Source organism: Phyllostomus discolor, chromosome 8 (genome assembly GCF_004126475.2).
Source record: "Phyllostomus discolor isolate MPI-MPIP mPhyDis1 chromosome 8, mPhyDis1.pri.v3, whole genome shotgun sequence".
In the NCBI taxonomy this organism is placed as follows: Eukaryota; Metazoa; Chordata; class Mammalia; order Chiroptera; family Phyllostomidae; genus Phyllostomus; species Phyllostomus discolor.
This window is the reverse complement of record NC_040910.2, coordinates 78,973,279-79,000,781: the sequence shown is the minus strand read 5'-3', so window position 1 is coordinate 79,000,781 and position 27,503 is coordinate 78,973,279. Positions and strand designations below refer to the sequence as shown.

The 27,503-nt window shown below is 55.9% G+C and overlaps 1 protein-coding gene across 4 annotated transcripts in view; it reads right to left on the bottom strand.

Annotated features, from left to right (window-relative positions):
* The window catches only part of SEZ6 (seizure related 6 homolog), a 44,699-nt gene extending 17,865 nt beyond the window's left edge, over positions 1–26,834 (bottom strand). For 2 of the 4 annotated variants that reach the window (XM_036033332.1, XM_028521647.2), the window contains exons 1-3: positions 26,600–26,834; positions 5,430–6,095; positions 4,821–4,954 (exon numbers count right to left, since the gene is read on the bottom strand). In XM_036033332.1, the coding sequence (XP_035889225.1) occupies positions 4,821–4,954; positions 5,430–6,095; positions 26,600–26,654 (855 nt within the window). In that variant the 5' untranslated portion in view covers positions 26,655–26,834. The remainder of the gene's footprint in view (positions 1–4,820; positions 4,955–5,429; positions 6,096–26,599) is intronic. The other 2 variants (XM_028521645.2, XM_028521646.2) reach the window with 1 other exon arrangement.
* Positions 26,835–27,503: the final 669 nt, after the last annotated feature.

The window sequence follows — 27,503 nt, the reverse complement described above, 5'->3', positions numbered from 1 at the left end:
GTTTTAGAGAAAGGGGAAGGGAGCGAGAAAGAGAGGGAGAGAAACATGCGAGAGAAACAATCATTAATAGGTTGCCTCTCACACAATCCCAACTGGGGACCTGGTCCGTAAGCCACTCATGTGCCCTGACTGGGAATCGAATCAGTGACTTTTTGATTCTCAGGCTGTCACAGAATCCACTGAGCCACACAAGCCAGGGCTTTTTCCCTTTTTTGAGAAGACCTGAGCCCTACCCTGGTAAAACCGTTTCGTTTGCCACGGTGAGAGCTGGCTGTGGACCCACCCCACCCTCAGGTCTGCCAGAGCTCTGCCTGGGAAGCACTGTACCTGGGAGCCACCCTCTCCTTGGCCCAGGTTCTGCAGCTGTTAGGACGCAGGAAGCAGGGTCAAGGGCCTGATGTGCCACTGCCCAGTCTGACTGATGAGGAAGGTGTCTGAACCAAGAAAAGGAGCCACGCTCAGAAGGACTGGTGGGAGGTGCCTTCTGCATCATCTGGTTCGATCTCCTTTTACAGAGAGGGAAACTGAGGCCCAGAAAACGCCAGAGGCTTAGCCCAGTTGCCAAGAGATGGGCACAGAGCCAGGACTGGAACTTCAGTTCTACATGACAGCCTCTACGCTGGAGTCTGAACCGATGCTCCTTCACAGAGCCTGATGGGGGAGGGTCTGCTTTGAGGATGGGGAGAGGGGCCCAAATACACGGGGTTAGAGCAGCCTGTATCCCGTGAACCCCCTCAGATGGACCTTCCGGGAGCCAAAAAGGAGGGAGTTGCCGGAAATCTCACCTCATTGACCTACCACCCTACTCTTGGTGTCCACATTGGCACGGGCTCTGATCTGGCCTAGAAGGGCGGGGTGCTTTGGCTATCAGACTGGCAGCTGGCCTGGCATGGGAGGAGTATGTTCACTCCAAAGGGGCCACCTGGGGCACTAGAGCAGGGACGGTGGGCAGCTGTGCCCAGGCTCCAGATGGTACAAGGAGAAGCCAAACCAAGATGGGGGCTGGCAGTGGGAAGGCTCTTGGGATGCCAAGCACAGTGAGAGGCATGCACCAGGCCCAGAAAGGCCTGGAGCCCTCAGGGGAGACTGGCTGCCTGGGGAGGGGATGGGACCCGCATGGCCTTGTGCCCACCAGTCCTAAAGGGGCCTCTCTGGATCTCTCAAGAAAGAGCCCAGCCCAGTGCCTGAACCCCGGCTGGAAGAGGTAAGACTTCTCTGACCCACTGTCATCACTGCAGGCAGCTCAGACCCTGGGTCTCAAAACACAAAGAGCTGCAGTAACCTGAAGGGAGGTGGGAGACAGGGGACAAAGCAGGTTATGAGGGGTTGTGGTCCAGAGCTGGGCTATTAGGGATTCTGGAACCCCTGAGGCTGTTCCTCAGGAAAAGGAAGTTAAAAGGGCCTTGCCCAGGGCCTCAGACTTTAGCCAAAGCTGTGGTCACATGGCAGGGGCTCAGCATGATGCCAGGCTGGCCTGCACAGGGGTGTGACTTGTGGGTCCTTAGGATAATCCTCTCCTCCCATGGTTCCTCCCATCCCCCTTGCCCAGATTCCATCCCTCGTGCCTATCCTCAGCCACCCTTGTGAGTTCACAGAGAGGCAGGCAGGGACTTACTCAAAATGGGCAGAGGCTACAAGCCTTTCCCCAAGCCTGAAGGAGCAATGGGCTGCCTTCTAGGCCTTCTAGCTGCCTCACCTCTCCCACCTCCAGTGCCCAGCATGGCCTGGACCCGCCACCAGCTCTGACTGGGCAGGAGGGCACTGCTCAGGCCTAGCCCCTGGCAGGAGTGTAATCCAGAAGCCCTCACGCCTACTTCCTGCTCCTGTCTCAAACTGCTCCGCAGCCTTCAAGGGCCTGTCTGCCATAGCTGTTGCCTTCCAGCCCAGGCTTGGCTGCTGGCCTCTCTCCTTCAGGTCCTAGAGCAGGTTTTGTCACCTCCTGAGAGCCTTCTTTGACCACCCCAGGCTGGCAAAGTGTATCCCATTCTGGAATTCCCACAGTCCCCTGTGCTTCCCACCTCCATCCCCATCCCCGGGGATGCTCCGTAGCACGGAGCATTCTGTGGTCATTGTTTACTTCTGTCTCCTCCACTTACTGTGAAGAGCTGTGCTCCCAGCCCCTAGCACAAAGCCTGGCACCTGGTAATTGTTATATTAAGTTATATTTGCAGAATAAATTCATTCATAAAAAACATTAGTCAATGATTAATGGAGTGACCTTGGGCATCCCCCCCACACACATACTTTTTTCTATTTTTTTGTTGGCCTTGGTTTTTCCAACTAGCTTTTTGGTATTGGTGTAGAGTGTCACTAATTCTTCAGGTCCCCAAGTGGCCTGTGCAGTGCAGCCAGGAGGCCTAGGTAGGAGTAGAGGTTGCCCGAACTGGCCCTGAAAGAACAACCTTAAATCCTGCTTCGGCCCAGCTGATTCTGTCCTTTCCCCTCCCAGCCCTCCCTGTCTTGGCCTCTGACTCTGTCTCAGGCCACCAAGGCCCACAAGGTCTCCAAAGAATCTGCCCCACGGTGGCGAGGTGGAGGGTGGGGCCAGCTTTGCCTGCCACATTTCTTGACAGCACTCCAGGGCTGTGGCAGGTCTTCCTCTCAGGGTTGCCTGGTAACAGCTTTTGCATTCTGATGATAAAAATGTGGCAGCAGATGACAACAAATATGGCTTACATGAGGCGGTGGGCATCTAAGGTGGGGCTTATGCCCGGGCCAGGGCCAGGGCAGGCACAGCCAACAACTTGCTCCTTTGTGGAAAGCACCAGGACCAAGCCCAGCTTGGCCCAGTGGGCCTCAGTGGGGATGGTAGGCTTAGGGAGGGGCAGGTGGAGCTAGCCTAAGCCTGCAGGGGGGTCACCCAGCCTGGCATCTGCCCCCTCCAACCCCGTTCCCACACCTGCAGCTGGTGCCTTCCACCTGGTGATCCACAGCCTGTGCTACCTCTCATTAGGTGATGATTTTACATTAATTACCTTAATTAAGCATCACTGAGTGCTACTGGCTCAGGGTAGTGGTGGCTGTTCCTAATTACCCTCCCAGTCAGCCTAGAGTGGGGGGCACAGGGCTTGGCAGAGCAGGATCAAACAGTTACAGAAAGAAAGGGGGGGCCTGCTAGTTGTGGGAGAGGGCCCTCCCCTCCACAGGGCCTGGCTCTGAGACCCGGGCCTGACACCCCTGTGAAGAGGTCTGGAGCTGCTGCCCTAGGACAGGAGCAGCTGGCTCTAGGCCCAGACACAGGGGCTCTGGGACGCGTGGGGAGCTGCTGGGGAATGGGGAACAGGTAGCGCTGCCCTGTTCCCTGGACTCCTCCTCTTTCCCTGTGCTCCTCAGTTCCTTCCTCATTTGTCAGCTCTCACCTCCTTCTTTCCTTCCTTCCTGTAATCAACTGTCTGCTTACTCAGTTAGTCTGTGGAGAAACCATTCTGGGCCCCTTATTCCAAGGTACTGCTCAAGGCTCTCACAGCTAGCTGGGGAGATGGACAGCTATAAACAGATTGACAGAAGGCCGAATAATAAGACCTAGGATGGGGGATGCCCCAGGCTTTGGGGATCAGGAGAGGATTCCCAGAGAAGGTGGCGTAAGGGTTCAGTGCTAAGGGAGGGGACAGTTGGATGGCTCTCCCAGGCAGAGGGTCCAGCATGTACAATTGGGGCTTGAGGAAAAAGTGGACTTGGCCCATTCAGTTAGCTGCAAGCAGTTTAGTGCAAAGGTGGAGCAGAGAACAAGGGAGGAAGTAGCTCAAGATGGGCCCAGAGGGTCTGGCCTTGGGCGGGGATTGATTTCATTTGAGAAAAATGACTGCAGGGTAGATGAAGGTGGGATAGTAGGGGTATGTGTGCATGGGGTGACCAGGAGGTGGTCACTATGTGATCTGGGGGAGGGATTGTGGAGGCTGGAGGGTGTAGCAGTTGTGGGGATGGAGGGGCGAGGCAGGCAGAGCTGAGTTTAGGGGGTTGTCATGGTGATAGAATGCGGGTGTGAGCTAAGGGGACTGGCGGGGAGAGGGAAGGGCCAAGTCGACCTCAACCTCACGTTGCACAGTTCCAGGATGCCCTCCACATTGCACTGTGGTGGCCCTACTCTGGGTTTCTGACTAGTCGGGGTCAGTCTCCAAGGGCAGGAGTTGGGTGACAAGCAGGTTGAAGGAACAAAAAGGAAGAGCTAGGTTCAGGGCATGGGGAGGGCGGGGAGCCCGTGGCACATCTGAGAGGACCTACAAGCTCAGGTTTTGGGATTAAGGGAGAGTTTGGGGATTCAAAGGGATGAGGTGGCTGAAGGAGGTGGGGGCAGGAGGCTGGGGCTAGAGGGCTGACACCAGCTGTCACCTCTCTGATGGTGTGGCCATGTCTGTCTTCCCCACCTCTGCATCCCAGCAGTCAGCACAGGGCCTGGCCCAGAGGAGCTGCTCAGGGAGTATCTGCTGAAGGAATGACTGAGTGAGTGAGTGAGGGGATGGCCAAGCAGCCCTGTGTTCTCTCTACTCGGTTACATAGATTCAGACACTTACCCAATCCCCTGTGCACTGAGATAAGAGCCCCTTCCTCAGGTTCTCCTGAGCCCCTGATCAAACCCCTTAGGGAAGAGGACAGGCATGCTGCAGCCCCTCTCAACTAAGGACACTGCTGACGGGGAGCAGTAGCCTCTTTGCTCCCTGGTCCAGAGTTCAACCATGTTTTAGGCCCACGGCCTAGCCCTGGCCTAAGGCCCCTCTCCAACTGATGCCCCTGAGCATCCCCACCTCCCCCATAACTGGTACCTTTCTGGAAAGATAATGCGTTAGCTCCTGCTTTGTCCCTGCCAGGTCCAGGTCACTCACCTTAATTTCCACACCGTAGCCAGGGTAGACAGAGATGTAGTAGAAACAGTCCAGGCTGACGTCATGGGGTGAACTGGGGGCCGTAGGGGAGTCCAGAGAGCCCTCTGGGCCTGAGAAATTCCAGCTACAAGGGCCTGAGAGGCAGGAGGAGACACAAGGCTAAGCCCAGTCCTGGAGAAGTGGGTCCAACTAAGGCTGACTTCTGTGTGTATATGTGTGCATGCATGTGTGTGTGTGTGCGTGTGTGTGTGTGAGTGAAGCCCACCTCTTAGGACGTCTACTTCCCTGTTGAAAGAAGGGGACCACCTTCTCTTAAGCACCCATTGTGTGCAATCTTAGTTCTCGCAATGGCTCAGTAAGTTAGGTATTCTTATTGCCATTTTACAAATGAGGCTCAGAGAAGTTAAGTAAATTCCAAGGGTCTGGCATAGTTGCTTCCAGCTAGGATTTGAACCCAGGTCTATCTGGTTCCAATCCACATGCATCCTGCATTCTGGCCCTTGGTACTGAAGGGCAAGGCCAAATGGTACAATGATGGAGAGAGGAATTTAGGGCCCCACAGCCACCCTCCTTCTCATATCTATATCTGCAAGCCAGCAAGTAGCTGACCTGCTGGCTGGACTGTGGTGATAGTGGTGGTAATGATGGTGGTGGTGGTGGTGGTCTCCTCGTCATCTCCCGAAGCTGTGGGGGTGGCAATGGTACCCTCGATCCCAAGGCCTGTGGTCTGGGACATGACCTCTGGAGCCCATGGCCGGCCCATGTCTCCAGGACCCTCTTGGGTTGGAGTCCATGTTCTGCTAGGGGGCGTAGTACCGGGCATCTCCCCAGGGCCTGTGGTGGGCACTGCCATGCTGGGCCCTGGAGGTAGGGGAGCTGTGATGTGAAGCACAGGGGGTTCTGACTCCAGGCTCCAGGGTCCTTCCCTGGATTGGGGCTGAGTGGGTGCTGCAGCTTTGGCTGGAGTAGGGCTGGTGAAGACTGGGCGGCTGTCTTGGTTGGCCAGGCGGGAAAGGGGACTTGGGGTATATGGCATAGGTGGATCAGGCTGAAAAGGCAGAGCTGGCCTCAGCTCCTCGCCTGTTTTCAGCCCCTCCTGTAGGAACTCCTCGAGCAGTGGGTGATGGTTGAGCAGCTTCAGCGTGGGGGCGGTTGTGACGAAGTGGATGCCTCGTTCGGGCTGGTCAGGTGTGGGGGCCGCTGTCAGCTCCCCATACGTCTCCTCCATGCCTGGCGCCTGGCCTTCCACCATGGTTGGGGCCTCTGAGGAGAGACCTGGAATAAAATAACGGACGATCAGAGATTCCCCACCCACCGCCCCACGGAGCGCAGCATCATACCCAGTCCAGACAGTAGGAGATTCATCTCTCATTTGACAGACAGCCTTGGGGACTGTGCTCACTGCTGAGCGTCATGGAGCTATAGACTTTCAGAGCTGGAAATGAGATGTTATCACATACTTCAAGGATGGCACATGAGATATCCCTTCCCCTCCAGCAGCAGAGTGGACATTACTATCTATGTATTATTGTACTATTTTCTGTTCTCCCCTTCCCCTCGGAATCCTTCTCAGTACAGCACTCCAGGCCGCCATGCCTGGTTCCTCAGGCTGACGACCAATAAATATTTGCCATGCCTAATGTAGATCAAAGGTCTTATTTGTCTGATGCCAAAGAACAGGCCAAAGAAAGGAAGTGACATGTTCCGAGTCACATGACCAGTTAGTTGACCCGATGCGGTGCCCTTGGCTAGAGTGCCACCTCCCACCGCAGTGACTGTTCTGCCTGAGAAGGGGGTTCTTTTTTTTTTAAGATTTTATTTATTTATTTTTAGAGAGGGAAGGGAGGGAGAGAGAGAGAGAAACATCAATGTGTGGTTGCTGGGGGTCACGGCCTGCAACCCAGGCATGTGCCCTGACTGGGAATCGAACCTGCGACACTTCGGTTCGCAGCCCACGCTCAATCCACTGAGCTACGCCAGCCAGGGCTTGGGGGTTCGTTTTCTGTTCTCAGTGAAACTGCTGGTCCTTAGTCTCAGGAAATGCTTCATATATTTGGGATTTTATTTTAGATCCCTTCATGTGTGTGTACATGACATCTTTGTCAGGGTTCCATTATATCTCATTGTCACATTTCTCCCGCTCCTCAATTATTTCTTTGGTGTCTCTGTCTCTCTCTCTCTTTTTACTTTGCTCCAGGACAATCGTGTGAGCGGTGTGGGGAGGGCTAAACTCTGGAGTACAGCATGTGTGGCTTCACATCTCGAATCCATGACTATGGGGCTGTGTGATCCCAGGCAAATAGCCTAAACTCTCTGAACCTTAGTTTTCTCATCTGTAACGTGAGGTTTCTTTTTAGGATTAACTGAGATGATATTACTTCCCTTCACCATTTGATAGGTCTCTCTGAACTCACCATTTGATATGTCTCTCTGAATTCCCTTCATCTTTCTTGTGACACTAGCCAGGGTCCATCCAGGGCAGGGGCTAAAGCCGGGATAGAATGGTCAACTGGCATGCTACCCACCCACTTTCCGATCAGTAGCAGGCATTGTTAAGCAATTTTGGCTATTTCCTGCTGAGGCCACATGAGACCTCAGAATCCTTCTAAGAATAGGCTTTTCCAGGCAGCCACTGCCAATGTTTCAGATAGGCTATGGAAGATGAAACTTCTTTGCCGTTGCTGGTCTGAGATTGCTCTGCTATTGATTATATTGACTTATCCAACCACATAGCTGGAGAGACGATGCATGTTCTGCTTGTGGCCCACTAGGCTCCCCAGATCCTTAACTACTAGGAAAAGGTCGATGGATGCTGGCTCCAGATTCAGCTCCTATGGAATTTTGCCAGCTCTGAGAAGGCTGGGAGGATATTTTGATTCTAACATCTCTCAAAATGGCTACATGAAGACTTGAAGGGAAACAGCCGGGGTGAGATAAGTTTGCAAGGAGAAGGTCGGTTCCTCTGCGTGCCTGGTGGTGGGTGTCGTTCCACAGGCTCACACCCACCCCATGGATTGGCAGGCGTGAAGAAGCGGCAGATGGCCTACATTCTGTTCGAGAGACTATGGCAGCTCTGATGTGTCAGACAAATGGGAGGAGGGAGAAAACTGGGGTGAGGAAGGTGGATGCAGGTCAGAGAGCTCCCCATCCCTCCAGGTCAGAAGGGATTTGGTGCCTGAAATCCCTGAGAAACCAGGACCAAACCCCATCTCCTGAGATGCCCACTAAAGCAGGCCATCTGTGCCTTGGCATTCTGTGCCAGACACTCACAACACAGTGCCCACATTAGATGTCCAGCCAGGCCGAGACCCCCTGGAGCAGATGGTCGCCAGTGCCCTGTGTCTTCATCTGAGTCAATGATGGAAGGTCTAGGCGGTGCCATGCCAGAATAAGGCTACCATTTTTACCGGCTCCCTAGATGTCACGTGGTCTCTGCCAGGTGAGCTGAGATTGACCTTAGCATGGCGCAAGGAAGAGGAGCCTTTCGCCCAGTCCCTGGGGCTCCTGTGTCCCTTTCCAAGATTGCCCAATAAGAGGTGTGGCCTGTGGCTCCCAGGGTAGGTACCTGTGGGGTTGTTCATTGGGAGAGGGAGTGCAAAGAGATCCTCTTCCCCAGGAAGGGACCATAGCAGGCACAGCTCCTCCTGCTGGCTGCCAGGTGGGTGCTGGGCAATGGAGCCGAGCTAATGGGCACCTCCCATCACTGTCGATTGCACTGATTGTGTTATCTGGGGGGACTGAGTACTTGGTTAAATGGGATTGAGATAGCATATCAAACGAGCAAATTGATTCAGCTGCCACTTGGTCCCAGAGAGTGCCACCCACTGTCAGAAATGGTAAGATAATCTTGGGGAGACAAGCCATTTCTAGGGAGAGGGCATCTTCAGACACCCTGGTTAACTCTGGTGGAAGCCTGAGGCCCTGTGACACTCCCCCGCCACATTCCCTCTGCCTGGGATGACTGAGTTCAAAGGTGCAGAGACCGACAAAGGGGGGAGTGTGTGATGCAGGGGACAGCAGAAGGAGAGGTCAGGGATCCAGATGCCCAGTTGCACCAGGTACCTATTGTGTGCCAGACACTGGGTCAGGCTGTCCCCAGATCTCGTATTATTTAATTGACACTACAACTCTACGAATGAGAATCTTATTCTCACATCACAAAGAACCTGAAGCCTAGAGAGGTGAGGTGAAGACTTGCCCAGTAGCATAGTGGTGGAGCTGGGATTTGAACCTACACTGATCTGGCTTCAAAGCTTTAGTCTTTCCACACCAGCCTGCCTTACAAGAGAAGAGACTGGAGCTAACCCAGCAAAGAACATTCTAGCCAGTGGAGGAAAAGCCTAGCAAGAGGACCAGACTTGTCCAAGGTCTCATAAAAGTTAGAAGTAGAGCTGGGGCCATCATTTCTGGGATCTTGGACCTGGGTTGAGCCTGAGCCAAGCTGGGTTGAGATCCAGGGAGCCCCCACCCCGTGCCCATAGTACATCTGAGTCTGAGACCCAAACCAGAGACCCTGCAACACTGCTCCACAGGGCTAGGGCACAGAGCTGCACATACCTGGGTTCATTCAAATGCCAGCTCTGCCAGTCAAAAACCAGAGAGCCTGGGCAAGTTTTTATGTCATTGGCTGTAAAATGGGTGCCTTAGAGGGGTTCAGTGAGAATCTGAATGTTCTAAATAGCAGTTTCACGGGGGCGCTGAGGGAGAGTGGCCATGCTGCAGGCGGGGCAGCCCCATCACTGACAGGCAGACCTCTGGAGGGGGCGGGGAGGGTGCAGGCCCAGGGCGAGGTCTCTTCTCTGGGGACCACGTTCCTTGTGTGACTGAGACATGGAGGACAGCACTGCACCACCCCTGCAAAATGCAGCCATATTTAAGGCCTGCAGGGCTGCGGCGACCAGGGCCTTGGCCTACAGCAAGACAGTCTCCATGATGATTCCCAACTGCCCAGTCCACCTAGTACCTGAACACAGGAATGTACTCACCCTTTCCTCCTTGCCCCACAGCCTCCTCCCCTACCTAGCCCTCCCCCACCTTCAACCCTCACCCTTGCCCCAACCAAAGGCTGCAGCATCCACCAGGGTAGGTCTGGGAAACACCGTTCCCCTCCCCCCACGGCCATCCACACTTCAGAGGCTCGGAGCTTCCCTGCAGCCCCCAGCCCAGGAGTGGCCTCCGCTGCCTGGGCCCTCCCCCCGCATTAGCTCTTAAGCTATGCAAATAGACATCGGAGGGAGCCCTGTTTAAAGTGTTTAGACTAAATGAAAAAAGGCTTTCATCGGCACTAATGAGCCATTCAGGATGCCTCCCCGGTGGATTCTCTCCCTCTCCTGCCTCCTGGCCTGTGCCATCCCCCTATTGCCCCTCTTGGGATTGGAGGCCCCCCTCCCCCTAGCTCCAGCCTGGGCCTCCCAGGGAGGACCTCCTGCTCTGCCCACCTCCTCACCAGGGCCAGGCTGGGTAAATGTAGAGATGAGGGCCATGTGTCCCATCACTCCCCAGATTGGAATGGGGGGAGGGGTATCTAGTCAATGTTTAGGGGAAGCCAAAACAACTGGGGACTCTTCTTCAAAGCATCACACTAGGTAGATGTTATTGTCCTGGTCTTAAGGATGGGGAAATGAGGCTCCGGAGGCTGCCTGGGGTCACGGCGCTGTGCAGCCAGAACTGGTCTGTCTGGAGGCAGTGATGAAGGGTGGGGGTCCTTCCCCAGGGTCCCCGCCTGGGGGAACTGCTGCACCACACAGCAGTTTAGGACTCCGGATGCCATCTCAGGGCCAACTGACCTGTCCCCGTGGTGCTATTTTTCTGCAGATCTTTCTGCACCATACAGTCACAAAAACCTCAGGTTCCAGTGCTGAATCTATGCCCCACTCGCCGTCTGATATGCACGGGAGGCTGTGCCCACTCTGGCCTCTGTTTCTTCACCTGTGGATTTGGTGAGGGCCATCTAGACAAGTGTGTGCTCGCTCTCATCTGCCAGCCCACCCCATCCTCTGCAAGGGACTGGGGGGGGGGGCAGGGGTGTGGGGGGCCTCCTGTCACTCTGGCAGCCCCTGCAGGGGTGCCAAGCGTTCTCTTTCTAGGGCTTCAGCTGCAGGCCCCTCGGAGGTAGGCACAGGAGGAGAACCCACCATTCCGAGATGTCAGACTTGATTCCCTCCTTGTGACAGCACCAGCTGGGGGGTAGGGGCGGTGCTGACAGCGGGTGGGTACACGGGGAGCCTGGGGGGTACTGTGGGCAAGGAGCCCACCCTTCTGGGTTCTGGAGGTTAAGCTGGTCCAGCATAGGGAGAATGAGATTTTAATGGGATCCATTTATTAGCCCATAAAAGTTAATGAGTTTATTCTGGAGGTTCCCTGGCCCCTTTCAAGTTTTAATAGGGGATTAGTGAGGTCCTGGCCCCTGCAGACCCCCATTATCCCACAGCCCAAACTGGGGAGAGGGGCCCCGGGTATGAGAGCGCCTGAGCTCCCCTGAGCCACAGCCTGGTTTCCACAGCGACAGTTCCACTGGGCCGGCCCTGCTTGCTCAGCTGACGGGCCTCTGCTGGAGGCTGGCAGTGTCCGAGAAGATCTCTGAGGCCCTTAGGTGAGGTCCAGTTCTAGAGGCTTCCAAATCCATGTGCTACTGAAATAATTAACCCTACAGTGTCCCTGCGTTTGAGGTAAATTTGCTGCTTCCTGACTACTTGTATTAATAAGGAAGGCAATATAGGGCCCCTGTGACAGGTGGGGAAACTGAAACCCAGAGTTGGGATGTGGCTTCTCCAAGATTACCTACAAGACACAGCAGAGCCAGAGTGGACACACTCCTGTGGTCTGGAGACTGGCAGCTGGGGCTGGTAACAGTTGCTGTTACTCAGTGCCAACCGTGTGCCCGTCGTGCACGTAGCACCCTCATGTGTCATCTCCTATCCTCCCCTTACTCCAGGGAGGTTTGGGTTATCATCCCCGGAGATAAAGACACTGGGGGCTGGAATGGTTAATTAACTCGCCCAAGGTTGCGTAGCTAATAAGTGGCAAGCTTGGGAGTAGAACCCAGGGCTGGGCGGCTCCACAGCTCAGCTCTGTCCACTGCTCCCACTGGCCCTCAGCTGCAGCTCCTGGGGCCTCCTGACTATCTCCCCAGCACCGTCTGAGGGCATTTGTGCTGGGAGCCCAGTCTCCCGTGTGGTGGGGAAGTCCTGATGGTGTTCTGGAGGGTCAGTGGTTGGGGTGGGCACAGACACTCACCCAGTGGGATCTCCCCTTCCCCTTCCTGGCCCATTTGCTCACTACTTTATCTCTTGGAACTCTCCCCATCCCAGCAGGCCCAGCTCCTACCCACTCCCAGGAGCCATCTCTGCCTGGTCCAGTGAGTGACAATAGCTCCCTCCTCTGACCTCCTGGTGGGACCTCAGCATACCTATAGCTTGAGCTTATGGGCAAGGATCCAGCCTGATGCCCCTCTCTCTTCACAAATGCCGACCCCTGGTGCTAAACACGGTGAAGGGTGGACTCGGGGCACACGTTTTCCAGGCTTGGATTCTGCCCTGTCTGCACACTAGGAAGGCTCTCTGCTCCCCAGTGGGCCTGGCCCGTGGCCAGCAGCGGTGGGTAGGGGCAGGCAGGGGTGGGTCCTGCAGGGAGAAGGTGGGCAGCCGACCCTTGGCAGTTTCCCATACAGCCCCACCTGGCAACTGATGAAGAGTGTCTCTTGGCACAAGCTGGTGGGTCTCCTGGCCCCAAACTACTCTCTCTTCCCTTGTCACTGACCACCTCCCATCACTACCCCCTTACCACCCTCTCTTGGTCAGCCCTTGGCAGGCCCGTCAAATCTGCAGTACAAATAGGAGTGGGGTCATCTCCTCTTCGCCACGCTCCCAGCAAGGAAGTGGTTAATCCCAGAATCTGAATCTTGGTAGCCTTTGTGAGTATCTCATCCCTCCCTCGTTTATGCAGGAGGAAACTGAGTCCCAGGTCACACAGCAAACATGGGGCAGTGGGCAGGGCTGGGACTCGGGATGTTGGGACTCAAGAGCATCTGGCCCAACTGCCCTGAAGCATGAGCTCTCCTGTGCTCTGGGCTCTCCACCACCCGTGGGCATACCTCCAGGGATAGCATGCCTCCGGGGCTACCGGGGCAGCCATCTCCCCCACTGTGCTCAGTTGGGGTGGCAGATGACCCTGGGCCACTGTGTCTCCAGGGTTGGGGTCTTCTTGCCAGATGGAGAGGGCATGGTGGGGGTGGGGGTGGGGGCCAGGAAGCGGCCCACTCTCCCTGGTCCTGCGCCTGACAGGCTGGGTCCCTCTGTGCAGATCACTTCCCCAACCCAAGCCCCCATTTCCCCAACAGTGAAATGGGATAAGTTTCTAAGGGTCCTGCCACCTCTCGTATTCCAGGATGCTATGAGCCACAGAGGCCTCTGTGAATAAAAATAAGGAATACTACTGTTTATTGAGAAATTACCCCATGCCTAGCACCATTCTACATGTTTTACCAGAACTAACTCAATGAATCCCCACACTATCTCTATGAGATATAAGCTTTCTTTGTGAGATATGGACTTTTATTATCCCATTTTATAGATGAAACTGAAACCCAGGGAAGTGCAGTTCCCAAGTTACCAGTCGGGCACATTGGATTCAAACCCAGCGGCTGGCCGGCCCTGGAGTGGTGCTGTCTCATAGGACTGTCTGCGATGATGGGAATGTTTTATATTTGTTTGCCCACTATGAGAGCCGGCAGCCACACATGACTACTGAGCATTTGAAATGTGGCTAGTGAGCCTGAGAAACAAATTTAAAATTTTATTTCATGTTAATGATTTACACTTAAATAGCTACATGTGCTTAGCGGCTCCCGTGATGGAAAGCTCAGCTCCTTAACAGGACCTCTCCACACCCGTGGTGTTCGCCACCTCTCAGAAGAGCCAGAGTAGGGGGGTCCCAGAGAAGAGTTAAGGTGGGGTGGCAGTGTCTGCTCCCCGCTTTGGGCCTGGGAAAGATAACAAGGAGCTCTGGGACTTCTTCAAGTTTTTCATAAAGGCCCCAGGGGAGCTGGGCCTATCAGCTGCTCAGTCCTCAGGGGGCATTAGTGGTGCCCACCAATGACGTTTGCTTCCCAGCCTTGGCTCAGCACTGGTGTCTGAGGGATGGGATATTTGTTGGACCATTTGGGGGGCTCAGGCAGAGCCAGTTTAGGAGGACTTTATGCTTGAAGGACAGCTGGGAAAGCTTGGCCTGGTGTGATCTGGCCCAGCATTGGGCCAGGGGGCATGAATGTTCCTGATGATTCCTGCTGTGCTCTGTGGACTGGCCCCCATGTCACTGCCCAGTCAGGGGCACAGGAACCTGCTCTGGCCACCGCCCCAGGGTTCCTGGGGCAGCTGCCTGGCCTTGGGGACAGGAAGACACTCACAGGTCAGGCATGGACCTCCTAGAGAGCTGTCTTCCATCCAGAGCAGCAGGCTTTTGCTCTTGTAAACCATATTTTACATTTTACACATGAAGGAACTGAGGCTGAGAGGCAACGTTGATCATCCTAGTTCATATAGAAGAAAAATAGCAAAAGAGTTTGAATGGGGTCTGCCTGTTTCACAGGCTGGGCTCCAAATTTCTACCACACTGAGTTGCTGCTTCACATGAGCGTGTGTGTGAGCATGTGGGTGTACATGTGTGAGTATGTGGGCCAGTGCGTGCACATGTGTGTCCAAGCACATGCATGGGCCACAGGTCATTACCATTTGTCCACGCCCATGTTCACCACACCCTGGAACCTGGCTTCTCACAGTCGTCAAGCCCTGAGGGGCCCTAGCTCCCAGAGCGGATGCACTTTTCCCCAAGGCGATTGCTCGGTTTCCTTCTTTTTACTCTGCCACCTTCTTGGACCCTAACCTGACCCTTCCTGGGGCCATGTGGCCTGGACAGCCCCTCAGCTCTGTGTGCATAGAGGGATGGGGAATACAGCTTTGGATTGTGGCTGGGCCTGCCCTTTTCTCCCCACTGCCCCTCCCTCCCATGAGGCTGCAACCAGGGCCCCAGGGTAGAGGGAGCTCCCAGCTCACTGCCATGTCCTCCAGTTTCCAATTTAAAATCTAATATGGTCTTGCCACTGCAGAGCTAGGGGCTGGAGAGGTGATTAATGAGGCCTCTGCTACAGCGTCTTCGCTCCACACCTTCCCCTGTGGCCCTGTGTTTGTTTCCCCCTCCTGCCCACCTGCTGGCCCCGGGGACCTGGAGGCTCTGGCCCTGCCTGCCCACAGTTCCTGAGGCTGAGCAGGTGGCACAGGAGCTAGAGGCCTGTAATGGGGGTTGGAAGAGAAAGGGGCTGGCCTTGGAGGTGGGGACAGTAGAATTGACCCCCACCCCTGGGCAGGCTAGGAGTGAGAGCAACAGCCGAGTCTCCTTTGGCACCACCTCCCTCATTGGCCAGGTAACTAATCAATCTGCCCTACTCCACCAATTACGCCAACTCTCAGTAGTGTGGCCAGGGCAGGGGAGAGAGAAGGCCCCTGAGCTGGTGCTCAGGTCAGCCCTCCCCTAGCACCAACAGTTCCTATCACCACCTTGTCAGCAGCAGGGACCATATATCCCTGAATGAAAAATCTTGGGAACGTCAGCTGGGATGAGGAAGGCTCTGAGGACAGGACCTGCATTTTCCCTGGAGCTAGTACCAGGGCCAGTTCAGCCCAGCCAAGTGGTAAAGTTGGAGAAAGGGGGTGACCTGGGCAGGGAGCAGCTATCCCCTCCACCCTCTGTCCCCGCCCAGCTCCAGGCATCTGCCAATTACAGTCCTTCCCAGCCACTGAGCCCAGAAGACAGAGCCATAAGGTTCCAGGGCCTGAGAGCGGGACCATCCTGGGCCCTTGACCAGCAACATTTCTGGGCTGCTGTCTCCTCTCACCCCCACCCTGAATTTCAAAAGCTAATACCACCGAGGTTTTCCCAGCACCTGAGTCCACCTTTGAGATGAATGACCAGTCCAGTAGCCCCAAGATTTTTGTGGTCTTTATTTAGGTCAGATGAAGATGCTTGTTCTGTGCACCAGGGCCAAAGTCATCTCCCTGACCTTATGGCCTTTGCTCTGTGGCTCCTTCATTAGCTGCATTTGGGAGGAGATGGAGTGGGGGAGTTGACTAGGTATGCAGGGGCCCTGAGCCCAGACTCCCAGGCTGCCCTGGTCCTTAATGCTAAAGTGGACTCTCTCTTCCCTGGAGGTCACTAGAGTGTCCGTCCTCAGGTGCGGAATCCAAGGAGCCTGGCAAGCCTTGTCAGAGCCTTGACTCCTGCAGGACAGCAGGTCTGCCACTGCCAGGCTGTGTGAGCTTGGGCTTCTCTTGCCTTCTCTGGGCCTGTCTGGCTTTTTACTCAGGTTTTTTTTAGAAAGTCTTTGTGTGGGTGGAACAGAAAGTCACAGCCCCTCTGTTATCAGTGCCCAGCCCCAGGGGCGGATGGAGCCTCATGGTGAGTAGTGCTGAAGGCGGAGGGGGCCTGGCAAGGCAGGGGACTGACTGCTCTCAACATTGACTTGCTACTTTCCTTCCGTCTGACACCAGACGCTAGTCTCGTCTCCACCTGCTGGTCAGTATTTGCTGAACATCTGGTAGGCTTGTCTGTCTGCATGCATGCATGTGAGTGTGTAAGGGTACCTGTATGTGCATGTGCTTGGGGGTGGCATGACGTGGGAGGTGGGGGATGCAGATGTGAGAAAAGGAGAGATTTAACATCTTCCAGCACCTACTGTGTGCCAGGCTCTGCTGGCACACTCATCTACACTATCTGGTTAATCTTCCCCATCCCACAGAAAAAGACAGGGTCAGAGAGCTGAGAGAAGGGGTCTACCTGGGCCACCATCAGCCCAGCAGGCTGACCTGGGGCTACCCCTGCCCTGCTGAGCTTAAGAGACAGATAGGAGGACAAATGAAGAAACAAAAGACTTCTGAAAGCAAGGGTAGCCCGAGCCTAGAGGGTAGACGCCAGCTCTGAAGGGGCCAGGGCTGCCTTCCTTCTCAGTCGCTATGTTCAGGCCCCTTGCACTGCTGTACGCTCCCCCTCCCAGCTGGAGTTAGTTTTCAGATCAACTGGGACAGTGACTGGGTGGAACCCAGAAGCCTCAAAGGCCTGGAGGGCAAGGGGCTCTAATGGTGGTCTTTGGCAGAGTTGAGCTGTAGCAGGGACATAAAAGCCCTCTGGAAAGTGCCAAGGCAGTACCAGAGGTCCCTGGGGGTGGGGGTAGGATGGGTTGGGGTCCTCATCCCCCATGGATGAGGAGCCTCATCCAGGGATGCCTCCCTCCCCCTGACTCCCTGACAATTTGAGCCCCCTTCTGCCTCTCCAGTTTCTATGGGAGAGACCCAAGAGGTCCAGCCTTACTTCCAAATAGCCTGGGGAAGAGCTAGTGGAGGCCTGAGCTCTGCCCTTAGGGTCTTGGAGGGTGCAGAGGGAGGACAGCCTGGGATCTCTTCCCAGCCTCACGCAGTTGGAATGGAGCCTAACCTACCCCAGGGTGTGGGCCTTGCACTTGTAGACTATCCCAGGCGCCCCTTGCCACCATGGCCTTGTTGGACTGAGGGGAAAGGGCCATACCTGTCCAGCACCCCAGCCTATGAGGTTCCCCAGGCTTGGCCTGTCCCTCCCCCCCACTTCCCCAGCAAGCCTGAATGGGGGAGAGGAGGGGCGCAGAGCTGCTAAAAATAGCAGCTGCAGTTCCAGCTATGAGTCTCCTTGAGGGGTCAGTAGAGCCCAACAGTGGGGAGGAAGGGAGTAGAGAGGGCTCTGGGGAGGGGAGAGAAAGGCCTGAGCTGGGGTCTGCTGTGCCTACACCAAGGGCCACAGTCCCAGGATGCAGAGACACAGGGCACAGATGTGAAGGGACATATGGACACAGACACTCAGGAATAGATGGACAAACTAGACATGTGCACAGACATGGCTACCTGAACACCTGGGGCTTCTCCCCAGACCCCTGGGACCCCTAGCTGGGCCAGGCTGCACATCCGCAGCATTTCAGTCTTCTCCCTTTCCCTAACCTTGCTGCGAACTCCAAGGACCCTGCCTGTCTGGGTGTGTGGACACCTTGAGTTGAGAGGCCAAGTCATCTTACTCTGACCCCTCGACTCCTCTGCTTGAGGCCCAAGTCAGGGAAGGACCAGGGGGCCCAGAGGCAGCATCGGGGATGCAGATGCAACAGAGACTAGACTCAGAGCACCACCCAGGCGGCTGGGACCTTAGGAGTATCACCCCAACCTGAGCAACAGGTCTCTCTTCCTAGCCTGGGCTGGTGGGCAGTGGGCAAAGGGGGAAGTGGGAGGGAGGTGGCCAGCCCCAGTAGGGTGTGGGCAGGGTCTGCCAGGAGATTGGCAAGAACTCAGTGGGTGCTAAGGGAAGGAGGACAAGGGAGGCTGCATAAGCAAATGCACAAATGATCTCTCTCATGCGTGCTGTGTTTGGTCCCAACTTCACGCCTTTGCTTGGAGATGCCAGGGGCTCTTCCATCCTCAGAAGGTGACTCCTTCATCTCCTCCATTTCCCCTGACCAGCCAGAAAATAGGGCCTTGCAGCAAGAGGGCCTGCCAGCTGTCAGACCAGATGTTGCAAAGCACCAACACATCCCCTTGCTGGATGTAAATGATGTCTAAGACAGTGTCCGTCAGAGCAGCGAGCCAGGGTGGAGGCCCTCAGCAGTACCCTGAACCCAGCCTTCATCCCTCTGCACTGCTGGTCTCGTCTTCCTGGTCGGACCCGGACCGGCACTCACAGCAGTCCAGCCCCTCAGTGACTACCTGAAAAGCAGCCCCTCCTGGTGCTGGACAGCTCTGGCTATCGGAGGACCCTCCCCTCAAGCAGCGCTTCTTATTTCTTTCCTGTCACCAACCCCTGTGATTTCCTTTGATCCTGATGCTGTTCTACGAAAGAGGGGGCACAGGTACCATGAATCCCAAGGAAACTGAAGCACAGAAGGTGATACAACTTGCCCAAGGTCACCTAGCCAGCAAGTGCCAACATTAGGTTTAAACCCTGGGGACCCTGGCTCCCTGACTAGTAGTACTTTTCTAATTACATTCTTCCTATATGGGGCTGCTCCCTCCTCCCTGAGCCACAGTTTGGCTCTCTATACTGCCCCCTCCCAGGCTCTGGGACTCCCTAGGCACCTGCTGGCTGGTGGGACCCAGGCCAGACACTCAGCAGGTGGCTGCTTGGGGGACAAAGGAGCTGGTGCACAGCTGCTGTGGCTGGGAGGGCGGGAGGAAGAAGTTATGGTGCGGAGGAGGGCTCTGGACTGGGAGTGAGGAGAGTGAAAAGGGGCAGGGTCTGCTTCTGTGCCTTTAATAAGGAGCCAGCATGCAAAAAGGGGTAAAACAACATGCAAATGAGCATCTGTGGGGGGTGGTAATCTGTGGTTCAGGCACATTTCACAGTTCTGCCCTTCCAGCCCAAAGAACAGCTGGAAGGAGGGTCCTGAGGGTAGAGAGGGGAGCTTGTGGGGAGGGGAGAAGCAGGGTACAGGGGAAGATGCTAAGGTTGATGCTGGTGTGCAGGATTCTGGCTGGGCTCCTGGGGACTACAATGGGGGAGGGGAGAGGCCCACTGCTTGGATTCTGTAAGACATGCGGTTTGGAGGCAGTAGGGGCCCTGAACCTGTTCTGCCTTCTTGGGAGATTAGAGGGACATGCAGACCCTGCAGAGATGGAAAGAGCTATGATGCAGAGAACCCAGGATATCCTGGTGCAGGGGTCCCAAAGGCTTGCTGGGCCCTCAGAGACCCAAAAGATAAGCCCTGTTGCTACAGATAAAAATCTGAGGCCCAGAGCAGTCCCTGGCCAGAGATCTCTTGTTCTTAAGATGGAGGATGGTTGGATCATGTAGTGGTTGGCATCTCATTTGAAGCTCATTTAGGTAAAAATCAGATGGTCCCTGGTCTAGCTGGGGAGGCCCTCACAGCTGAGCTTATTAAGAAGGCAAGGCAGCTCCCCGTCGAGTTCCTGAAGGGCAGTGATTATGTTGTATTCCTGCCTGTCAAAGCACCTGATAGGTGCTGAGCAGAATGGAGAGTGGACGGGTGGACGAAGGATGGACGGGCTAAGTTCCTGATGGGAGATATTCAGTGTTCAGAGGACAGAAAACCCCCCCAGGCTGAACGGTCAGGAAAAGAGGGCATGGCTAGAACTGAAATAAGCCGAACAACCCTGGATGGCATTCTAGGTGTGGAAAAATGTCTGAGCAAAAATGATGTATGTAGAAGGAATACAGAGGGTCTGGCGTTCACTCTAGCATCCTCACCCAGTCTCTTTGTTGCCCACCATCCCACGCCCACTCAGTTCCTTTAGTTTCCTGGAAGAGCCCCTTGTCCCTGCGGGGACTAGCTGAGACATCCAACCCCCACCCCTCCCGCCAATCCGCCTGCCAGCAAGGCTGCAGACTCTGCAGCCGGAGACCTGGATTGTTGTTGGAGAAGCGGCAGGTTTGTTTGCTCCAGAGCCTGCCGAGAAAGCTCAACAATCAATGGCCAAAAACACTGCCGGCGGCTTCAGCATCGATCAACCCTCCCATCCAGAGCTGGCAGTTGGGTGCAGGTAGGCAGGTGAAGGGAAACTGGGGCAGGCTTGGTGTCCAGCCCAGTCTAGGAGCTGAGCTTCAGGCAAGCTTTGGCCCTCCCACCTGGGGGCTGGGCCTCATGGGTGCCGAGGGGTTGGGGGAGCAGCCCAGGATGCCAAGGCTGGAGTGACTGGTCCTGTCATTCACCAAGGCCCCCAGAGGGTGAGAGAAGGAGTCACCCAAGGTCACTGGCCTCTGGGCCAAGATTCAGGGTTCACCTGACTCTCAGCCCTGGGCTCTACCCTGATATCCAAGTGTCAGAAAGGACATTTTATTCTTTTGCTACTAAGGACTGAGCAAGATAATATGTCTCTGATCTAGAGCAGTAAGGACTGAGGGTCGACATCAAGAAGAAGAGCCACTGTCATCACCAGAAATGTGCAAGAAGACAGGGGCCATTTATGACTTGGGTCTGTCTGACAAGATGGGCTTGAACTGGCTCACGAGAGGCAGATAATAGCTGCCGTCTCACAGAGATGGGTTGGGGCTAAATGAGCTGATGCATATAAAGTACTCAGTACAGTACCTGGCACACAATTGGTGCCTAATAAATGTTTGCTATTATTGTTGCTACTTTTTTTGGTTGTTACTGTTATTATTAGGGTAGTGATGCTCTCCTGGGTTCCCATTTACCCCTACTGAAGTTCTGCCTCAGGCTGGGAGAGTGGATACAGTGCGGGCCACAGCCAGGTTTTGCAAAATTGGCAGGCAGTTTGGGGTAGCCTTATAGCTTATTGGCTGTGAAGCCCAGGGTAACTGACTTAATCTCTCTGAAACTCAGTTTTCCCATCTGTAAAGTGGGGATAACTAGTCTCTTGTATTAGATTTAAAAAGCACATGGAAGACTTGGCCCTTGCGGGTTCTGGGTGGTGCCTCACACCTGAATACGTTTGTGAAATGAATGAATGAACCGTAGATGGGTGTACCCCAGGGACCGCTCCTTCAGGAGATGTATAAGATTTGTGGACATGAACTGTGGTCCTGGATGATACCTTGGCCCACCTTTTCCTTCATGAGCATGACAGGCTCAGGGAAGTCCCTGAGGCCTCATGTGGGTCTTTCCAAGCTCTGTGAGGGTGTCTGAAGCTGAGATAGACTAGGGGGCTGTGAAGCCAGATGGCATAGGGTCGCCTCCTTCTTACCTCGTTCCTTAAGTTCATGCAGGACACCCCTCTCAGCCAGCAGAGGTGGTGGGAAGGTAATAGGGGAGGGAGTCAAGAAGCTGAGGCTCCAGGCTTAACTCCGCCACTGTCTGCCTGTGCACCTCTTGTGAATTTGTTCAACATGTATTGAATGTCTGCCATATGCTAGGGGACTGCCACTGGGGACACAAGCAGTGGTAGCAGTAAGAAGTGGCTGAGAGAGGTTTTAGCTCTCTCAGAGTGACCATCAGCAACCCCCCCTCCACCCGCAAGCCACTTCAGGCTGACAGCATGACAGCTTAATTTGTGGAAGGAAAAAACTAAGAAAAAGCCATAATTTACAGTTGGCATAATTGGCCAACCATTAGGAAAGGGGAAAAAATCCTAACATACAATCTGTGTAAAAATAGTGTGCTTTTTATGCAAACTCAGCTTCAAGACGCAGTCTCAGCTGCCACGCACCCACCTCTCCTTTCTAAACAGTCAGCTGACCCTAAACTTCTTCCAAATAGGAATTCTGGAACTGTCCCAAGATAGAGGGTGAGCGGAACAGACTTGGTGGCCTCCTTTGAGTTCAGTCTTGCTTCTGGAGAGGCGCATCGAGCAATCAGGCACTCATGACCCAACAAGATGCACCTTCCTGTGGAAAGCCAGGGGATGGTTGGGAGCACAGAAGGGTGCCCTGACCCACAGTGAAGCCAGGTGAGGCTTCCCTTGAGAAACCATATAGCAGATGCCTCATAAATATGTGCTAAAGAATTACATGAAGTGCCAATTAAGCCAAGACCTGACATATGAGGTGGAGTGAGGCAGGTTGGCCCAGCAGGAGGAAAAGATTTCAGGCAGAAGGAATGGCAAGAGCCCAGAGCTGCTGCGAACATGGCTAGTTTGAGGAACTGCTTGGTCTGGCTGGGTAAGTTGGCTTCCTGCTAGAATTCGTCTGGAAGAGGCCTTGAGGACCTCCTTCTGCCTGCTGTCCACCTCGCAGCTGATGACCAGGGCTGGCAGAATTTCTTTCTACCCACCCCTTCCCCTCAGCCTCTTACATACAGACCTTAGCTCTCCCTGCATGAGGGGAAGCTGAGGACCCAGAAATCTGCATGGCTTGACAGCCCTTGGAGGCCCTGATGTGGTCTCAGGCTTGGCAACCACCAGCTTGGTGCAACCTTACATTGAATGTTCCAGAAAGTAGAGACCCGGAGAGGACAAGCCAAGCCTGAGGCCACACAAAGAGCCTTGGTTCTTAACCATCTGGCTGAGAATTCCCTTCACTAAAGTGATCCCTACCTGTGGGCCTTTTCCCACACCCTCTTTCTTTGGTGGGTGGGGTGCCTAGCGCTGATAGCTCAGCTCAAGGATGCTGCGCTCTGCTCAGGTGGGGGAGCAGCATCGCTGAGCTGAGCTCAGCTGGGCAAACGGGGACTGAAAAGGGTTTGGAGAGTTGGGAACAAGGAGGGTGGGAGGGGACTGGAAGGATTGGGCATCTAGGGCTGGGTGGAGGGAGGGACTAAGGAAACAGGCTTTCTGATATGCCCGCCACCATTCAGGCAGCCATGTGGGAGGGGCAGGGGAGCTCTAATTAAGCCCAGTTTCTAATTAAGCCCAGCTCCTGTGTCTCCTCGATCCCCATTAGCTCCCCATGGTGTCCCCAAGGCATTTTAAGCTGCCACCCTGCTGAGGACGCTGGGACCGCCGCCAGGACCTGCCAAGCCTGATGAGCTTAGGCCCGTGAGGGGCAAAAAAACCCCAATGCACAATTTCTCACCCGTCCATAGCAGTTTCTAAGCCCTCCAGCTTCCTCGGAAGCACAGGGGAGCCTCCTGCCCACCGTGTCAACCTCTCGGGCTCTGAGTGGAATCTAGATCGGCTGCCGTGGAGCCTTGTCCCAGCACTCACCTCCTGACTCTGAGGTGCCAGGCTGGGGGACCAGGGGTGGGGAGGTGGGGCAGGACCTGTTACTGGCTTTGATTGCAGCCCCCAGACTCAGAAAACTGCATCCAGAACCCTGCGCCTAACACAGTCTGCAGGAAGCAGCAATTACCACTTTAGGTTAAGGGTTAAGGCAGTCTGGGTTTGTTAACCCCTATGGCGCTGGGGCTCCTAGAGGCCAAGACCTCTTTCTCCTCCTCCTTTCTTTCCCCTCCTCCTCTCTTTCCCCCTCCGGGCCTTGCCTCCCAGACACCATCCCCCAGCTCTTCGTGGAGTGAGCAACCCCTACCTGCCATCCCTTCCCTCCCTCTTTCCACCAGATCCTCAATCAGAGTTCAGAGAGGTGGAGTACCCAGTTTAAGGTCACACAGCCAGGGAGGAAGCCTCTGCCCCTGGGGACTCAACTGCACCCCAGTGTCTGCCACTTCCACCTTCACAGTCTCCCCAGGCCACATTCACACATGCAGAGTTTAATTAACTTTATTGATATTCAGAAATTAGGAGAATGACTAAAGGTAATTGCTCATTAAAAATCATTAAACTGACACAGCAGGCCCCCGCTCGCGCTGCCCCTCCCACACCGTTTCCTTCCCCACTTGTAGCAGGATCTTCCAGGCTCTGTTCACAGGTTGGGACTACAACTGGAGGGGCCCCTGGCACTCCTCACGCCTGCGACCAATCAGCCCAGCAGCTGCAGGGCAGGGTGGGGGCAGGGGCAGGGTGGAATAGGGGACTGGATTTTCGGGGTTGAGCCAGGCCCAGTGCAATCTCTCCCTGGCCCCTCAGCCTCCATTTCCCCCCATTCCAGGCTGTTCCCAGCTGTATCCCAAGGCCCACATCTCTGTATGAGCGAAGCTTTGAAGGCCCTTCTCCAGGCCACGAGGCTGCGGAATGCTCTGCTTGGACCGCAAAGTCTCACAGCCCCTCCGCCTTTATGGCTTGATGCCTGCCTTCTCTTGGCTGAAGCCCCCAGGAGCCCAGAGATGGCTAAATGCACGGCCTCCCAATGAGTCTACTCAGTAGCCCACCGACTGGGACCTCGCAGCCCCGCTGGGAGGAAAGAACGTGCCAGGGCAAGCCCAGGTGCAAGCCCTCTCTCCTCAGGCCTGGCGCTGCAGGGCTGCCTACTCTTTTGCCTTAAGGAGGGAAAATGAAGATCTTCCCCCGCAGACATTCTCCTATCCCACATATCCTTTGGTGGGTGACCCCACGGGTGTTGGGGAGGTTGGGGGAGGTCAGGACGGGACACTGGCAGGTGATACACAGGCCCTTGGCCACAGAGTATACACTTACATCCTCAGCCCTAGGAGGGCTCCCTGGACTCCTGGCCACACCAGTCATCCTCCTAGAGACCTGCCTGCAGTCTCACCCCAGCCCTGCAGGGAGCTCTCTGGCAGAGACTGCACTGTGCACTAGCAGTCTTACACACTCCTCACACCCGCTCACTGCTGAGCTGTCACCTGACATCCAGACCTTCGGAAAAACAGACACACTTGGACCCCTGATTACATTCACACTCAGACTTACACACTCACACACAAGGCTCCAGACTACACAGTGGGGGGTGGGGGTGCGGCACACCCAGCCCCTGCGTCCCAGGGGAGCTCTCCAGTGAAAGGTCTTGGCTGGACCCAAAACAGGTCCCGAACTCCGAGGGACATCCTGGGACACCTGGGCTAGAATGCTGGCTTCCCCTGTCCCACTGCCCCAGGCAGGGTCGGGTTTATGGGACTGCGACCCGCTCACCACCCCCTCCCCCCGCCCCCGCCAATGAACACACGATTCTGAGTTCTGGGTACCAAGTATGAACCCAGCGAGGTCAGCCATGAGGTGGGGTAAGGATACCGGGCTGAATGCAACTGGAGGCAGAAGCTCAGAGAAGGGCTTCTGTGCCCCAGGGGAGGCAGAGTGAAGAAAACTGCTGTGCAGGGGCCCATTCTGGCCCCAGCCTCACTACCCTGGCCTCCAACGTGGCTTGGACAGATTGAGCAAGGAGGTTTAGAAGCCTCCACATTCTCCTCCTTCCACATCAGGTACTGCCAAGCACGTTGTGAGAGGCAGCGAGCTCCAACTTCCAGCAAGGTCCCAGCCACCCCAACGGCCCACCCAGCTGCACTGGAAGGACATGGGCGTCGGTAGCTTTGATGAGTGCCTGTTTGAGCTGGGGCAGCAGGTCCCACGTAGACTTGGAAACCTTTCTTCCCAAAGGCACAGAACCCCCAACCTCTCCACAACACTCCCTTACTGCCCACTCCAAGGCCTGGGACCGATGAAGTTGGAGATCGGACTGCAAGCAGGGGCCTGGGGTGGAAGGGTGGGTTGCAGGTATTTCCGCGGAGTCTTACCACGTAGGGTGGGAGGGAGCTGAGGAGGAGGACTGGCCCCGAAAAAGGTGCTCTGGACGCGTGCGGTGTGTGTGTGTGTGCGTGCGCGCGCGCTCGCGCGCGCGCAGCGAAAGGACCTCGGGGAGGACAGAGTATCCCAGGACCTCAGGTGCTGCAGCCTAAGGCAGAGCAAGGAGCCGGATAACCGGTCCCGGAGCCCCCGACTTCCCCCTGGACTTGTACTCTTGGTTCCGATTCCGGCGTGGCAGCGCCAAGACCCAGGGAGGTGAGCGACGTCCCAACTCCGGGTCCAGCCGCCATCCAGCCCCGTTCCTCCGCAATGAGGACGCGAGAGTCCCCGGAACGGGCGGCAAAGTCGAGCGAAGTTTGGAGGGCGGCAGGAAAGGCGGGACCGCCGGCCGAGAGCAGGACGGGCCAGCCAGACTCACCGCCCTATGGCCTCCCTCCCAGGAGTGTGGCGAGGTAGCGCGCGGGTGAGCGGGAGAGTGTGTGCGGGTAGGGGTTGGCGTGATGAATTGCAGCAGAGAAATCCCATTAGATCCGGGGAGATGATTAAAGGCGAGGTCTCGGCCGGGCGCGAATGGCGGGAGCGGCGGCAGCTTCCCGCCCGCGGAGCCCGCGCCCCGCCCGGCTCGGCCGGCCGGTGCGGGGGAAGCACAGCCGGCAGAGCGCGGTGCCTGGGCTGGGAAGCCAGCTGCGCGGAGCTGGGCGCCGGGATAGTCTTCCCTTCCCACCGCGGGACCCGCTGTCCCCTGTCTTGCCGCCGGACGCCGGGGTCCCTTACCGTGAGCCAGAAGCGCCAGCAGCGAGGGCAGGAGCAGCAGGGCTGCCGGGAGCATCCTGTTGGTTGTAGCCGCGCCCCGGGTCGGGGCCCGGCGCGAGGGCGGGGGCTGGGTGGGGCGTGGGCACCGGAGGCAGAGCTGGGTCTGGTTGAGGAGAGAGAACCGGGCCGCCGCCGCCGCCAGCGCCTGACAAAATCAGCACCACGGCCAGCGCCTGGCGTCGGCGCCGGGGATCGCCGCGCCGGGCTAGGGGCGGGGGCGCGGGAACGGCTTACCGTAAAGTCTCAAGCAAAGGCGCAGAAGACCCAGCGGCGGGAGCACAAGCTCCCGCGCTGCCGCCTGCTCAGGGAAAGCACTGCCCTGCTAATGTGGGCACACGGCCCCCACCCTTCCGCGCTGCCCACGCCCTGCAAAGCCCAGTCTCTTTTTCCTCATTAGCAGCCTGCCAAAGAGGTGGGATTCTAACCTGATTCTCCATGAGAGAGCAACTGCTCCCCACCCCATCCTGGTACCTGAGGGCGCCAAGGGTGATCTGGGAAGACGTCCGCGAGAGAGGCAGCTGGTGAGGCCCGCGTGCCCTTGTGACAGTCAGTCCTGGGCCGGTAATGAAGATGGGTTTGGAGCGTACAAAGGACAATAAATTATTACTTTGCGCTCAATAAATGCCAGGGCTCCAGGCAACTGCATCAGCAGCAAACTGTGCTCACAGAAAAGCTTAATTACCTTGATATTATAGTTAAAAGCCAGTGGTACTTGTTTCCTGGGAAGACATTCTTTACTGGGCAGGAGGCAACACGGGCCAAGCTGTGGTGGCTGAAGGTAGTATCCTGAGTGCCCCTGCAGCCCTGGATCTCCAGGACCCTTCCTTGACAACACTCCACCTCCTCAGGACCAGAGAAGCCACAG